General features: G+C 45.3%; 1 protein-coding gene across 1 annotated transcript; it reads left to right on the top strand.

Moving 5' to 3' along the window:
* Window positions 1-4,944: 4,944 nt before the first annotated feature.
* LOC1274242 (aldehyde dehydrogenase 1A1) lies at window positions 4,945-16,051 on the top strand. The gene is made up of 4 exons (XM_313331.5): window positions 4,945-5,799; window positions 14,355-15,135; window positions 15,211-15,718; window positions 15,817-16,051. The coding sequence occupies exons 1-4, from the start codon at window positions 5,764-5,766 to the stop codon at window positions 15,959-15,961; spliced, it is 1,470 nt and encodes a 489-aa protein (XP_313331.4). The 5' UTR covers window positions 4,945-5,763; the 3' UTR covers window positions 15,962-16,051.
* The last annotated feature ends 1,531 nt before the right edge of the window (window positions 16,052-17,582 follow it).

Raw genomic sequence — 17,582 nt, 5'->3', positions numbered from 1 at the left:
TATTGCAACTTGTTGCACTGTGTTTTATCCATTCCTTATTAGTTATTTTTAAGAGACTTGAGACGTGTTGAGGGCGCTTAATGCATTTTTTTTCTCATGTGTTCCAGTTACATGCCTACAGTTGTATTGTACAGTCGTGAATTTGTATTTTTGCTATACTAGGTTTTTCTTGGCTTTCAATTCATTCTCTCGCTCTTTTACTGTCATTAGTTTTGGCTCTATTTTTTGTCTTTTCTATTTATCTTTATTGTAGTTTACTTTCTAAGCCGTTATTTCTTTTCTCCTCTCAAGTTAACTCTCTTCAGTCTATTATTGTTTTAGTTTGCATGTATAGTTTGAGTTTCTGTTTGTCTTATTATTTATTAACCACCATTATGTGTCTGGTCGTCAATCGCTGCATGCGTAATTATCATGAATTTTATTATGAAATCAATTTATTATGAATATCAATTTTGCACAACTAAATCAGCTCAAATAATCATCGTTAAAAATTACATGATTATTTTTAAATCGCTCTTTAATTACTGAAAATTTCTACTTTTTTATTAACGAATGCAACCAAACATTTGTCCTTGACTGTTGCTGTACTATTCAGCCATGGCGAGGTCCCGCTAAAGCGCCCTTGGGTATGCAATACGCATACCACGCAATCAAAGGAATAAATACAGTTGCGGTTGGCTGGGTTTTATTACTCGGTATTGGTTACACCCTGGAATTCAAATTCATATTTTATTTTTTTATACTCCACCAACATAGAAGAATGCTCCTTTTATTTCCTTTTCCTCTTCTATTACCATTCAATGAAAATAACGAAACAAAAAGAAACAAAACGATCAATTGCCCTTGCTCGGTTCCGGCACCCATTTGTACATATCCTGGTAGAGTCTGCCAATCCTTTGAACTATTTATGCGATGCTGCATGTAAGCCTCTCAGTTACAGTCATCCATTCAGACAAGCTATCACTAGCCCTACTCACAGGGTGCAACGATGCGAAGCAACTACCCCCAACGGACACCGACGACACGGTAGGCGTGTAATGATGATCAGAGCACATATCCGGGGTTGAAGCGAAAGGCCACCCGATGGCGTTGTTTCACATCTCGCATAATCAACCATTAATAATTGAACCCACAATTCAGCCAAAGGAACTGGAGCAAACCGAATAGGTGAACGACTGAACCGGGTCTGTGAAGTCGAGTCGACCCGGCATCGACGAAGCGTCCAAGAACTGGAGCAAACTCCAGCGAACGAAAGGGAAACGAGCGAAACCATCGACACGCGGTACGGCCAGTTAATGATTTATTTGTGCCGTGCGGGCCCTTCCGTCTGGGGAGTTCTTTCCGAGGGCGGTTTACGTTGAGGTCGGTCGCCCAAAACTGTACGTCGATCGGTCGATCGGCTTCGGGCCAGTAGGTTCCGTGATTGCACTTTATTTCATAACAAAAACAGTCTTTCCATGCCGTAGTGACTCGAGCAACGGGGTGGGTTATGTACTGTACTGAGGAGAGAGAGTTAGTGAGGTCGCACGAAGGATGAAATTAATTTACTCACATGCAGTTGCACTTTCGCCGCAGCCCGACGAAATGATAAAGGAGCTTTTGGCAAAGTTGGCCCGCCAGGGTTATCATTATGCTGCCGAAGCGCAAACAGCTTCCCATTAACGCGGCGAGAAAACGTGCGAGGTGGAACGTCCCTCTTGGAGTAGGATTTTTATGTAGTATTTGTTGTTGCACTTTATCTTAAAATCTTGAATCATATTGAAACATTCTAACAGCGAGCGGACATGCTCTTTAAACAAACATTCTTGGGTGTTTGTGACTTTGAACTGCACCGAAAAACATACAACCTTGAGTGCAGGGAGGTCTAATCTCTTCCTTGATCTCTTGATCGAATTGGTATGGCTTCGCGCGACCTTTCCTCAGCCCGTTCGGGACCAGAAACCAGCAGAATCTCCGCAGCCGAGCCGTCGTTCTTCATTTCGGGGTGTCGATATTTTTGTACGTTTTATTTTACGTAACACATTTGTCGCGAATTTCACCCAAAAACAGCTACGCAGATGCGGTTTCCCGTTGTGCCTGTCTTGAGCTTCGGGGGTTGTTGGTCCTGGTTTTTTTGTTCCATTTCGATTGACTCTTTTATTTGCTGTTGCATGAGTTTTGTTTGTACTACGTTTTGCGCGGTTTTGCATTGCTCTTATTCGAACCGCCTCCACTCACGATCTCCCGTTTCCGTGTAGTGTGCGTGTTTGTTTGAGTTGTGAGTGTGTTTTTCCCCTCATGCTGTTCTCTTTCACTGTGACTCCCTTTCGAAACGTGCTGCAAGGCTTTCGGGGAAGTGTGGGTCTGCAGGATCAGTGCAGCCGCATATCGGAATTCCGGGAGCATGTCTACGAAGGGTCATTAACCTTGTGAGGTAAAAGAGCGCTAATAGTAAATCATTTATTTAGTTGTAGTGTATTATGATGCCTGTTTTTAAAAGGTTGATAGGGTTGATTACGATTTACAATGGATGTCATCTAAATAGTAGGTCCAATGTCTTGTTATTGTCATCATACAAATGTTGTGAAAAATTTAAAAAAATTGTACCGTCATGTGGTCCTCGAGAGCCTATAATGCGGGCAAAAATGATTTTGTAATTAATTAATAAATAGTCTAAAATTTTGATTATATTCATTGAAACTTACATTTTTAGTTCTAACAGACGTAAATCGAGCTTCAATAATAGAAATCTGTGGAAAGTTGATATACTCATTAAGTTTTTATTTAATCGAAACGAGGTTTCAACGTTTCCAAAAGCTAAAGGAAACACCGAAATTGCCTTCAACTTATCAACTTAACAACTCATTGTTATTTGCGAATGCTAGAAAAAGACCAACAAAACTATCTAATCAAAGCATACCATTCCGTTCATAAGTTGTTTTATTTGACTCTTGAATTTTGCATTCAAATTTCATATTATTTCTACACCGCAATATTCAATTGCTATATTGTTGTTTAACATTATATCTGCATGATGAACATTTTGTGGTTACTTTTTTTCTTGAAAGCTCAAAAAAGTGAGTCTACAATCGTATTCCATTGACATTCTCTTAATCGATTGAAAGTACCGTAGGAAGATTCATTACGCAAAATAAATGTTACTACATCAGCCATCCATGCATCATGGGGTCATACCGTTGAAACAAACGCCTCCCATCGGAAAAGCCGACATAATATAACATGAGGAAGGGCAGCATAACTAACTCTATCCCGCTATCCTGTCACACTCGGTCGGTTGAGGTGAAGCATTGAAAAAATTTGCTCTTTATTTTTACCCACACTTCACCCATACACCGACTCCGACGAGTTTATTCTGCGCCAGGTGGTTGGTTGTCCTTCAAACCGCAAACGATCGACCAAAAGGGCAGTAGCGATAGGAATATTTCTCGGCGAAGTCATTTTACGGCTTTGCAAATGCTTTCCGAACAGCACAGTCAACAATCACCGCTTCTTCGAGCTGATGATCATGGTGAAGAAAGGAAGGAACATAGGGGAAACGGCGTTTGTATGTGATAAGATTTATTTACTTTTGATTTAGCTTTTGGAGTGAAATTTATTTTTAAAACACTCAACCCACACGACCTGCTGTTGCGATCACGGCCTGGGCCCGAGTTTACCACCATCAACCGACGTAAGTGAGAGCAGTAGGGGGACAGTATTAGAAGCAAAGCATCGAATTGAATATCAGTGGCGAATGGAGCAAATGAGACTCGAATATCATCAAAACGAACGACGAAAGACCGCAGCCACACAATCCGGCGGGCTACCGGTGGAATGCAGATCGAAAGAATGATTCGCGATCGAGGCGATCTGCCCCTCCCTCTGCCTCTGCTGCTTCGAGAGATGCTGGAAGCTGGCGAGCGGCAAGCGAAATATCATCGACGATTGAATGAACGCCTGAATGCCGCTACAATTGTCAAGAGACTCGCTGAGGAGGTGACATTCTTGAGTCCACCTTTTACCCGACCACCTTTCCCACAGGCCGGTGGAGCCGGTGTCGATCGTTGGAGAGATTTGGAGTGGAGGGAACCAAGCAAAAAAAAACAAACAACCGAACGAACGCGAATTATGTTGCAAACGGGATGACATTCGCGCATATATATTCAAAGCGAGCTGCCTCACACTGTGTGAGTGTGTGTGTGTGGTTTTTTGCTCAGCTTCCCCCCGGCCCCATAAACAAACGGGTTGAAAGTGAAAACTGAGGAGAAGGTAGTAGAGCCGGTGGGCTATTTTATGATTGTGGTTCGTCGGTAACGAAGCGGTCCCACCTGAGGGATCGCGTTTTTTGTTGTTGCTGTTGTTGTTTTGCTTCTTGTGACTTCCCTTGCGCGCCCAGGGAAGCTCGTTTGCATCTCAACATTTGGCCAACATTTGGCCAGCAGGAGTGGAACAGGGGGAAGGGAAGGGAGAGCAAGGGATCGAGTGGCTGTGTTTAGGTAAAAGTCGTACCGTGGCTCCAAACCGATCCTGCCACTTCCGGGAACATCAAAATATAGTAGGACATTGAACCCGGCCGACGCCAAGCGGTTATTAAATGTGATTAATATTCCAAGGCATTAAATTGACATGTTTTTGCTGTTCATTGATGTGTTTATAATGTAAGATATCAATTCCAAGTTTCGAATTAAATAGTGGGATTTTTTTAAATCATGAATTATTCACAACAGTCCTCAAAATATAACCAAAACCTAAAATTAATGCACTAAATAAAGAACTTCAACTTGAAGAGCCCTTCTTTACAATATCAAATATGCCATTCCTCATCTCCATCATGCCAACCAAGTGAGCATGTGATGAATATCATCGCAGCTTAACAAACCATCATGCAGCCAATTAGAATTGCCTTAAATTATCGTACTTTACGACAACGGCTGTCAAACGGCAGCCGACTGTCAAGGTCAGGATCATGCGCAGAAAAGGGCAACAGCGGGCTGGTGGCCGCCGGAATGGAACATTTTAACGATGCGTTTATTGTTTACCGCAATCACCTTCGCATAGTTTCGCAAAATCTTTAACAGTAAATCATGCGAAACGTGTAGCACGTTGTTAATAAAACCAAAACCGAAATCTGCTTTGAGAGAAGACATTCGTTAGACGCATTTAAAGAAGGATTCGCTTAATTGGTTTTGAGTTGGCATTTAATAGCCACGGCATACTAGGTAGCAAAGTGTGTGCGTATGTGTAAACAAAGCCAACGCAAAAATTAGAGTGGACCACTGTGTTTGCTGCATTCAATTCCAGCTGCACACCTTGTTTTATAGCGTGACTGTAAACACAACCACCAGCTCGCTACATCCGATGGTGTGTGTCGCGGGACAGAATTAGAAGCGAACGTTGTTTATCAACGCCCTCCTGTTCCCTTCCCATCGGTAGTGTGTGGCGCTACACTTGTGGCTAAGAATAACACACCGAAGCAGAAGTACGTTAGCCCTGTCTCGCATACACACAAACGCACAGCGAGAGAACCGGCTGGCAGTTTGGCGTTTGGTGGATCATCAACATCGCTATCAATTTCGGTACGCTGGTCGTCGTGACAGCGCGGTGTTGGCCTTGGGCAGCAAGAAGCAACAGAAGCGACGCATTTGGAGCATTGACCATCGCGGCCGCGAATTAGTCCGGTGTGAAGCGTTCTAGCAAGAGCACAGTGTTGTACGCCAGTGTTCGTCCGCCAGTTCGTCCGTAGTGTCGTTCGTGTATCGTGCTTGAAAAAAAAGGTGAAAGAAAATGGCAAACCCCAAGCAGGAGATCAAATACACCAAAGTAAGTTCTGTCATACGGTTATGGGCGGAATGGGAGTAGGTGTATTTTTAATGTTGGAAGTGGTCCGTGATCGCGTGTGTGTTGATCTGTATTCGTCGATGCTGCGAACAGTGAGAACGAGGGGGACGTTTAGATCGAAAGCGAAAGTGACAGATGGAATTCGTGTTGGTGGTTCAGAGTGTGCCATTTTCACATTGCTTTTCAATATTTGTTAAGTTTTGGGTTCAATTTATGTATTTTTTTAAAAAAATATTTCTTACCGTTTATGAAACTTTATGTCGAATTTATTGAACCAGTGATTAAGATGCCATCGCTTGCAATCCAACGCAAGCATCGTGTTTAAGAAAAGCTTTATCTCACATCAGCAAAGCTCTTCAAGCTCTGTTCTAATTAAAGGAATAAAAAAGATTGCTTCGAAGCCATATAAACCGTATAAACATTCGGCCAATATTTAACTACACGCTTCCGGTCATTCACCCTTGTCCTAACAGCGCCCAATTCCAGCATCACCCAGTAACCCAATTCCCAGCAACACCACACCACTTCGCTAATCCGTCACACCAATCGCCCTGGTGTGTGCTTCATCGCACTTTAATTGGTATCGTTCCCTTTCCACCCAGGGCGTCGTTTCGCCCTTCCGGCAGTAAAGCTCCCTGTCTCGTTATCTCGTTCTTACCATCAGCCACCCGATCTCGGCTTTATGCCGATCATTATCTTCTAAATTGCCGTGGTGTGGTGATGCTGCGGATCTATCCAGTCTCGGGCCAGCTCTCGAGGAACCATAATCCATGCTCTCCACCTTCTCCTTCCTCAAGCCTCTTTGGGATTAGATTTCCGATCATGGATCTGCAGACACTTTTGCCGTTTGCTTTTGGAGCGTGCGGATCTATTTCAGCAAGACGTCCAAAAGCTTCAACCCACCAAACGGCAAACGTTTTTGGCAGCTATTGGATCAACCGTTCGGTTTACGGGCACGATCTTCTGGACTGTGGTGACGTGTGACGTAAATGAGTGGTAGCTTTCCCTTTTTCCCCCCAACCCGATAGCTTTGTTCAACCGATCGCACGGTCGATCGGGTACACTACGGTCCGTTTTGTACACCCTTGTGTGTCAGATCAGTCATCGCGTGATGGGCGATTAGATAGCGATATCTGTCACCAGGCCCTCGGCACACTGCTTTTGGCGGTGCCGCCCGTAGCGTCCGTATGGATCTGATTTGATGGAGTCTCCGCTCCGTACGCTTATCGGTGTTCGCAAAGAACAGTTAATCGATTCTGGTTGCTGTGCCGAAAAAACAAAACCAAAACAAAAAAGAAACACCACTTAAAGGTAGAGAAAATTAAACGCCGAGCGATAATCGACACTCCGCGAGGTGTGTCCAACATCTCGTTCCCCAATTAAATCGCTATCTTATCAGCGCCGGTTTAATTGAGCTTTAAGGTGCGTGAAAAATGGTCCGCTTGGCAACAGTTCGGTCGCTTCGGGTCGCTTGGGTGCGTTGCTGCGTATCCTTAGTAACTCGTACGACCTTTCTTACGCGATCACGACCCATCCTTGGCCAACATCCTGTCACTTGGGCACAAATGTCTTCATTTCTCCAGCCAGCTCCCCTGGGGGTGAACTTTGGAGGTGTCACCGATTTGTCTCCGCGATCGCGGGAGTTCGCGAACTGTGGCGAACCGTTTTGTTTCCATCGCCAAATGTACAACAGCCGAAAACAATGGGCGTCTGTGTGCCGCTCTGGCCGTACGATCGAATGCCCTTTTTTAACGGCAGCCGCGTTTTGGTTTCGCTTGCCCGTTCATTTGCAATGTTACAGCGTTTCGTGCGCCCTTTTTCGAATCGAATAATTACTCCACGACTGGGCGGCAAGCGGTTCGGCACGGGCCCCGTTTCGGTTGCACCCACGGATGGACGAGCGTGGTTACGGCTTACGTAAGCCCTGACGCCGCGAGTTCTTATGCCATCTTTTGTCTTCTGGTGCCGGGTTCGGGGGGACACAGCACCGTTCCGTGGGCTCTGGATGTGGGATTTCGGCGGGCGGAAAATGCGGCGATTATGAAGCGTGGTAGAAAAGCATGGCAAAAGGGCAACGGAGGCATCATAAAAACATTATTCTGAATTGTTTGCAGCACGCCCGAAAATCAATCCATTCGCAAAAATGTATAGCTAAGAGCAAGTAAGCGAAATTATCTGCAAGGCGTTGAGCAGGGTGTGTGTAAATCTGGCATAAACTTAGTATTGATTTGCTTTACAAACATGAGTCATAATTAATTAAATTACCACGATAGCAAACTCCAATACCAAACTAATTATCTAACAAATCTATCCAACATAATTTTATATATCGCTCCAATAAACTATTCAACCGAATGGAAATAATATTATGATATTATTTTGTTCTTTCACGGTCTTGCGATAATGATAGAAATTGGACTAGCATCGAGAATAGCTACCAAGTTTTATCATTTCAATTGATTTTAAATTCAAAGTTTTATTAATTTCCCAAAACACCGATTCCAGTTAATGTGTAAACGTGTGCATTTCACTTGAATTGACATAAGAGTACGAGAAGTTCAATGCACAACTGCAAACATTCAACCTTTCGCGGCTACATGTGATTCTTGCTAAATCAAATGGATTAAATTACGATTTAAATGGAACAGTTGTGGCAGTCGTTTCCACCGTATGGTTTTGTTTCAATCACTTTCGATTGATTGAAATGCTTAAAAAACACATGTTTCAATTGCTTCTTGGAAAATAATAAATGGCATTTTTAAAAACAAATCCCTAACTCTATAGCTTGCGCGAAACTTTTCCGCTGATGCTAAACGCCCAGAGCGGTGCAGAATTGATTGCGTACGGTTAATAAATTAAAGCGCTGTTGCTTTCGATCGACAACGTGCGGCTTGTAATGATCGATACTCACCGAGTTGTTGTAGTTTTTTTTTTGTGTGTAAAAGGCCGGCCAATCATCGAGCTGACGGGATCGGCCTACTAGCATTGTTGTGCGTACAGCTGTGAACGGTGTGCCCCTTCGATTACGGCAAGCAGCTACACGAAAGAAGCGCGAGTAAAAATCGAATGCACATACATATCGCAAGGCATCTCTCAGGCGTCCCAAAACGGGATGCATAAACAATTTTAAAATGAATGTCCTCTACTTATGCCTCGACGGTTGTCGACGTTCAAAAGGATGTTCCGGGGGCGTGAGGCAGCGGGGGAATGGATGAACCCTTTTTTTTTTTTGAGTTCGTACACACATGCGAATGCATGTGAACTGATTCGGTTCCAGTCATTCATCGGGTTTAAAAAGCAAGAGCAGAAGATGATCAGCCCGAGCGAGATACAGTGCAAGATGGACGAGATTCGCGTGTTTGCGCGTCCCGCCTGGAGAGTCACGCATCGCAAATCAGCGCAGTACGCGCACATGGCCATAAGTTGTGCATTGGCATGCAGCGCTATCGCGTTAAATCGTATCACATTACTTAAGTCGTTTATCTTTTTCTGCTTTCTTTACCTCGCCACTAGGCAGCCCTCCATGCAAACTCCTCGCCATATCATCCGATCGACTTTTAATCTTGTTTTTATTTTTATTTAGGGTGCAAAGAGAGTGCACCCCTTCCCATTTTGGTGCTTGTGCTAAATGACCGTCACCAGGCTGATACGATTTATTTCCCGCCCTTTCCCCCACTGTATGTGAAGGGCGTCGGAATCGTAGTAGAAATCAGAACCAAAAATAGGGACTCAGACACATTTCTTACCCTGCGAATCTGAATGTACCAGCGCATGAGCCTCCGGGGTCAGCTGCGTCAGTGCGTCCGGCTTCTGTGCCAGGCAGCAGCTTGGCGCATCTTCGCAAGCGCGTGCACACGCGCATCGGAATACCGCAAAAATGCAGCACGCAAGAACCGCGTAAGAGGAAGCGTTGATGCCAAAAATTAATTATTATCATCTCGTGACCGTTGCCCATCCACAGTCGACCGTCGGCAAATGGGGTGGACGGTGTTATAAGCTGGCGCATAAATTTCTTTTGGCGAAATCTTTCAAGGCTCCTGCCTTTTGTGTGCGGCCGCCCAGATGCGCCGCATTCCAGTGCGGCTACGGTAGTGCGAGTTGACGAGCGTGGAAAATTAAGAAATTATGTCTTAACACTAATTTCTCCTGCACGGGGGGACACATACACGCCATGTCAGCGCAGCGCGTCGTTGGCCTGCTGACCCGGTGGCCCGAGCTGTTTGGTTGCGTACTTAATTGCGGCGACCGCGTGGTGTGGATTTTTTTAAAAGCGCTTTATTTCGAATTCTTTGCTCTCGCAGAAGGAGAAGAGTTTTCACAGTTACGATTATTTATTCGATTTAACTGCATCAACACTTTACCGGTTAAGGCAAGATAGTGAACATTGAACTTAACAGACGCTGATCCTTCTTACAGAACAACAGTCTAGAACTTCCCTTTAGGAATTTACTGAAGTCCGCGACCATAGCATATTTGATGGACTTGTTAATATGTCAGTCCATTTTTTCCACTGAGTCTAAATCAATCTTTTTTTATTATTATTAAACATTTTGATGTTTCTTATCTCATAATCTCTCATTTATTCCTAAACGATGTCATATTAATGCTTCTTTTATTAGTTGATTCAGTTGTACAAGTGGTGGCAAGATATTGGGTATATTGGCAGAATGGATAAATCAGCATGGGGCGTGTAATAGCATAACGAATGGCTGCTATTTTGACCGGTGTTTCATTTCACTTAATTTAATGCTTTCAATAGTTGCTGGCTAGTTTATATCTTCGAAATGTCCTTATTTAAGGTTATTTAAGGGACCCCCGCTTTGTTGCCAGTATACTTAAATCACCAGAAAACAAGATATTTTAATTATTTGCTTTCTCGTTCTATCACCAGTTTTTGCTTTATAATCATGACAATTCATGCATATAATAAACCACAAATATAAAAAAATAAAAGTTGTAGAGCTTAATCCACAAGGGACCTCATGATTAAAATTTTGAATTGTTCTTAAATTTAACCATTTTTTGCATATATTATGTCAAAATGTGTTGTTGTCAGTTTGAATGCTGCATTGTTGAATTATTTGATAATCACCTTTTTCATGTATTTTCGAAAAGTGTCCATCTTACCCGGCGAGTCCGTCTTTACCTACTTTCCCCTACACATTACTTATATGAACGTTAGACCAGTTTATTTTTTCTTTGCATCAATTTATATTGGCCAGTGGACTTGACTATGTGGATAGTGAATCGTACGTTCGAGGCTTGAACACACGACGAGCATTTTGTTAAGTCGTACGAGTTTATTTATTTATTTATTTATTTATTGAAATCAAAGTTATCGGGCAGTATGCCTAAATAGCTTAATGCTTACAGAGTACAAGTTTAAAGTATGGCCCTAGAACTAACTTGAATATGCTGACGCAGTTGACTAACGGATTGATTGAAATCTGCTGATAACCCTAACCTATTATACACATCAATCATTTTGAGCAGTGGATCATTGGCACCAAAACCAGTCGATCTAAAAGGGCTTCTTAGTAGCTCTCTATTTCTAAGACCTCTAGAGGGAGTAGAAAAGCAAATAAAATTTAAAATGTCAGGTGCATCAAAATCTCCAATTAATAATTTATGCATAAAAGTTATCTGAGCCGTAGTTCTCCTATGCTGTAAAGTCTCTAAGCCAAATAGTAGACACCGAACATTATACGAAGGACGTGGAATTTGGTTTGACCAGGGAAGATGATGAAACATAACACGTGTGATTTTTTTCAGAATTTTTTCAATTTTATCTATGTATGTGATTTGATGGGGACACCAAACTACACTGGCGAATTCCAGGATGGGACGGACTAAAGAACAGTATAATGTTTTTAAACTGAAAGGATCTTTAAAGTCGGCCGAGACACGTAAGACAAATCCTAACAGTTTAAGAGCTTTAGTGACGATAGTTTGATAATGGCTAGATAAACTAAGCTTACTGTCTAAAATAACTCCTAAGTCCCGAACCTGAGAAAAACGTGGAACGCTGTCTTCATTGATTTTGTAGTTATAAATAATAGGATTTTTTTTTCTTTGAGAATGTTATACAACTACATTTGCTAACATTAAGTAACATTTCATTAGCAATACGGTAAAGCCGTCCCTACTGAATAAAAAAAAAGTAACATTTCATTATTAAAACACCATGCAGAAAAATAGTTTAACGAGTCTTGTAACATTTCACAGTCGTCAGAATATTTAACAGGTAGGAACATCTTTAGATCGTCAGCATATAATAACAATTAAACATGAGGAATAGCAAACACGACATCGTTAATAAATATAATAAATAGTAAAGGTCATAATATACTCCCTTGAGGAACACCAGATAAATTATGGAATGTAGCAGATAAACTAGTTCCTATCTTAACGTTAATGCAACGATCAGTTAAATAACTTCTTGAGTTGACGAATGTACCACGGAACCGCCCGTATTTAACGTTATAAGTTTACCTGTTCAGTGAAATTATTTTGTGTCTTTTTCGTATCATTTGCTAATTAAATGCTGAATTTTTATCTAACTTATGCGTTAACTATGATTGTTTATGATAAATCTCTATTTTTCCGTCGAATGAAGATATTGAAATGGGCTAGAAATCTATAATATTTTCGAAATTAGCAACAAAAAAAACTTTGTTGAAAGGGCATACAAGGTAGCTATTATAGGCAAATTATTGCTGCAATAAATTAATTGACGATATAATGATACATTGATGATTTAACCGTGATACATTGAAATTACTTGCAAATAAATACTCCATTGTGTTGCATAATTAATGTTTTTTGTACTGCTCATTTTGCTCATTTCGAATCTGATGTTCCATCATCAACCGTTGATTAATTGGTGCACGATTGATAGTACATCATTTTAATCATGCTGATAGCATTGTAAGGGGACAATAATGAAACCCTTTTGAAACTGTATTCGGAATTAATATGAAACTGTGGATTATGGTTTGTATCAACGCACAATGCAATAAAGTAAATGATGTGCTACTGTTACGCAGTATTTAAAACGATATTTCATTAGAGATATACAATAGAAGTAAAAAAAAGAGCTGCACCTATAGTACAGTGAGCTCTCCTTCATTAACTGACCCATTTCACATTCTCTCCATACATCACACCGCACGAAGCGCTTGTTGACAACCGTTACATCACCCACTCGCTAGTAGCTCGAAACAAAACCTTTTGGAGCGGAATTGTCGTAAAGGTCGGAGGGACGGGAAATTCCGAAAAAAAACAACAAAACTTCCCTTTTTGGAGGATGCGGTTAGCGTACGAGCGCCATTTCTGATTGCTGCACGCTGCACCCGCCGCTGCTTTACTGAGCGAGAAAAATTGCATACTGTGCCAAAGCAATTAACTATAACATGCATCCCTGTTGGCGACCCGGTGCCCGGTGCAACGGTACGCTCCCGGGGGCGCAACATATCGGGTAAGCCGATTGCCCATTGACCCTAAAAGCAAGAGCACAGTGTGGAGTGTTCGTTCAGCTAGCCGTTCAGGGCATTCGCCGAAATGTCGCCAACAGGGCTGCAAAGAAGAAAAAAAAAAACGAAGGGAAGCAAACGAATGTCCCAAAACCAACAAAATGAGACCGGGAGAAAAGGCCCGGGTCCAAATTATTGTTCTCCCTGGGTGCGGGAGGACAGCAGCGCGACAATGTAGTGTCCCGCGCGCAGCTCACGGTGGCTTTGGGGCTAGCGTGCACTCACGGCGAAACGGTCGCATGCAAAACAGATGCCTTACCTAACGAAGCGCAAAAGGGCCCACCAGCGGAGGTTGGCCCGCCTGCACCCCGGCTCAGATCCCGAGCCATACCAAACAACACACTGTCTGCCACGTGGAGCCGGCGAAGGCAAGGAACCCCTGCGGAAGGCATGCGGAAGGCGAAAGAGATAAAAACAAATACACATAAACTGTCGCCAGCGTCGTCGACCCCAAGGGTGGAACAGGCCGCCCGGTTGCGCTACATGCGGTTTTCCGCTTCATAAATCTCCCGACTTAATAACTTAATTTCATAATTTTTATTATAATCGTTTCTCGCATGGCGACGACAACGCCCGGGCCCAGCGTCGCCCTTTGCCGATGGATCGAATTGAGGACACGGACGCGAATCGATCCGGCAGACCCTGGAGCAGTGCCGTGGGCAAGAAGTGGGAGGGGGGGGGGGCGGTTGAGCGAGTCAAGCAGGGGGGAATATCGTTGTCACACCTCCTTGGGGCGTAGCATGCGAAGGGTTGTTGTAAATGTGCATTTCGCCGGATTTAGCATTTCTCGACGACCGCTCCAGGATGTCGCTACGGTAGATAGAACGGTTTTACCGTGCCGGAACATAAATCATGCTGATCATAATGAACGCTGTCGAGTTGGGGGTTGTTTCTTGTGTGTGTGTGCGCTCGTTTTTTTATTATTAATTTTGGAAGTACACAAGTCGGAGCACGCAAAATCTGTATTGGAATTTCAAACCACTCTCTCACTCACTCTCCTTCCAGCTCTTCATCAACAACGAGTTTGTCGAAGCGAAGAGTGGCAAAACGTTTGCGACGCTCAATCCGGCCACCGAGCAGCCGATCGTGTCCGTCGCCGAGGGTGACAAGGACGATGTGGAGGTGGCGGTCCGGGCGGCCAAGGCCGCCTTCGCCCGGTCCGCACCGTGGCGCCAGATGGACGCCTCGGGCCGGGGCCGGCTGCTGAACCGGCTGGCCGATCTGATGCAGCGCGATATCGATACGCTCGCGAACCTGGAATCGCTCGACAATGGCAAAACGTTCGGCGACTCGCAGTTCGACATTACGTGCGCGATCGACACGTTCCGGTACTACGCGGGCTGGGCGGACAAGATCCACGGCAGTACGGTGCCGTCGGACGGACCGGTTCTGACGTACATCCGCAAGGAACCGGTCGGCGTCGTCGGGCAGATCATCCCCTGGAACTATCCGATACTGATGCTGACCTGGAAGTGGGCGCCGGCCTTGGCGGCCGGCTGCACGCTGGTGCTGAAACCGGCCGAACAGACACCGCTGAGCGCACTGCACATGGCGGCGCTGTCGAAGGAGGCCGGATTTCCGGACGGCGTGATCAACGTGGTGAACGGGTTCGGGCCGACGGTCGGTGCCGCGATCGTCGCCCACCCGGACATCCGGAAGGTGGCGTTCACCGGGTCGGTCGAGACGGGCCGCATCATCCTGAGCGGGGCGTCCACGTCCAACCTGAAGAAGGTTTCGCTCGAGCTGGGCGGCAAGAGCCCGCTGGTGATCTTCAACGATGCTGATCGTAAGTGCGGAATCCGAAGCGTTGCGAAGCATTGCAGAGGGCGCTAATAACATTCTTGTTTGATTGTTGTTTCAGTGGACGAAGCGGTTGAAATTGCCCACAATGCCATCTTCGCTAACCACGGACAGAACTGCTGCGCCGGTAGCCGCACGTTCGTGCAGGAGGGCATCTACGATGCGTTCGTGGCGAAGGCGGCTGAGATGGCCCGCCAGCGCAAGGTGGGCAATGCGTTCCAGGACGGCGTCCAGCAGGGACCGCAGGTGGACGAGGAGCAGTTCAAAAAGATTCTCGGCTACATTGAGTCGGCCCAGGCCGAGGGCGCCCAGCTGCAGGCCGGTGGCAAGCGTGCCGGTACGGTGGGCTACTTCGTGGAGCCGACCGTCTTCTCGAACGTGACCGACGGCATGAAGATAGCGCGCGAGGAAATCTTTGGCCCGGTGCAGAGCATCCTGAAGTTCAGCACGCTGGACGAGGTGATCGAGCGGGCGAACAGCACCGAGTACGGGCTGGCGGCCGGTGTCGTCACCAAGGACATCAATACCGCGATCACCTTCACGAACGCGGTCGAGGCGGGCTCCGTGTGGTAAGTGTTTTGGGGTTGGCTGGGCGTGGCCCCACCGGAAAGGGAAACCAAACGTCAGACCACAGGCCCCCTTACCCTTGCTTGTGCTACCATTACAGGGTGAACTGCTACGATTATGTGGTGCCGACGACGCCGTTCGGCGGCTACAAGCAGTCCGGAAGTGGCCGCGAGCTCGGCTACAGCGGCATTGAGCTGTATCTGGAAACGAAATCCGTCACGATCAAGCTGCCTGCGAAGGTGTGAGCGTGATGATGTACTACTGGAAGAGCTGTGCTTTTTTTGTGAGCGTCTTCTGCGGGAAGTAATAAAGTAACCGAACATGCCCATTTCGCATCTGCATCGTTCAGAGCGACGAATTCGCTTGGCTTGGCTAAGTTGGAAAGAAATCGAAACTTTATCGAGCGAAAGTAAAAAGCGGATCACGGAACACATACGCACGATTGTGGATCTTCTGATTGAGAAGCTGTGTTTTGAAGCAAATACCAACGGCCGCTGGGTTGATGATCGTACGGCGTGAACAGCACCGAGAGCGTGATCGTGACAGCGTTCGTGCATCTTTTGAGCAATTTCAATATCAATTACAGTTCCATTTCGGAAAACTACCGTCCAACGCTGGCCCGAACGTCAGGCGACGTCCGAAGAGAAAGTAATTAATAAGAAAGTCCTTTTCTTGTCCTTCAATTTCAAGGTTTTGGCGCGGAGGGCACGGAAAAGGGGCATCAGTGAAATGTTTTTTTTTTACGTTCGTGTTTTTCTCAATTTCTCCTTTTCCCTCTCATTTCGATCGATTCGTCGACAAGTCCCGTTGAAAGGTTAAATTTGCGTTCCAAAAATCGATTATTCTTGCAGACCCCGATCGAGTGCGAATCAGTCGACACGGCTAACGGAGTTCGGGCGCGAGCTTAAGGCTAAAAATAACACTGATCGTCTTCCCTTTTTTCCCAGTGTTCCAGTGGAGCAGGCCATCAGCCGCCCTCTCGCTGTAACTATCAAAGCAAACAAGCGGACAGCATTAATGGAAGGGAATGGAAAAATGACTGAGAAACACGATTCGATTCCGAAAACAACCGTTACAACAACCGGCGGATGACATTGGCGTGGCAGATGGAATATGCAGCGGACGCGGGACGACATGGAAGTTCAACTCCCTCTGTTCGCGCCAGCACAGGGCGTGAAGGGTTCACAGCTGTGGTTTGCTTCGGTGACATCGTGGGATGGTGGGAAGGTTGTGAGGGGAAGAGTATCGAACCGATTGATGGCTGTGCCGGAAAATCCGTTAAGTGCAACGGCTTGTGCGCCTGAAAACAAGGCGGAAGTGATATCTTCGGTATCGGAGGATTTTCTGTAGGTTCTGCGAACTGGTCGCTTTCCTCCAATCGACAAGTATCGCACGCGGCAAATTCGAACGACCATCTCCCGCCAGGATCTGGATGGGGACGCGCAAATTGAGGCAAAGATCGTGCTTCGCATGTTTCGCACCGGGACAGGTATCAATAACATCTTGAGGCATCAGACTTTTGTGCGAATAAGTGGGTAAGATATGTCTTCGCACTCAAGCTTGGAACGCCACTCGAAAATTGTTAATACTATGTCTCGTCCCCGTGCGCCAGAACACTTCACCCGGTCATCGATTCCCTTTGGATGTGGGGTTTTGTGTATTTTGTTGTTGTTTTTGTTGCTCATACCAGCCCTTTTGTTTGCCCAGCGTTTTGGGTTCGATGGACTCCGACGAATAAGCCCACTCGAAGAGCAACGGTCTGCGCTCCAGACGCTGCATGACCTTTCGTTCATGCTTGCTTAACGTACCGCAAGAAATACGCAGAAGAAGAAAAGTAAGTAACCCAGCGCCCCAGTCCGCGGCCGG

Source organism: Anopheles gambiae, chromosome 2 (genome assembly GCF_943734735.2).
Source record: "Anopheles gambiae chromosome 2, idAnoGambNW_F1_1, whole genome shotgun sequence".
NCBI lineage: Eukaryota > Metazoa > Arthropoda > Insecta > Diptera > Culicidae > Anopheles > Anopheles gambiae.
This window is presented reverse-complemented; position numbering and strand designations above follow the sequence as displayed.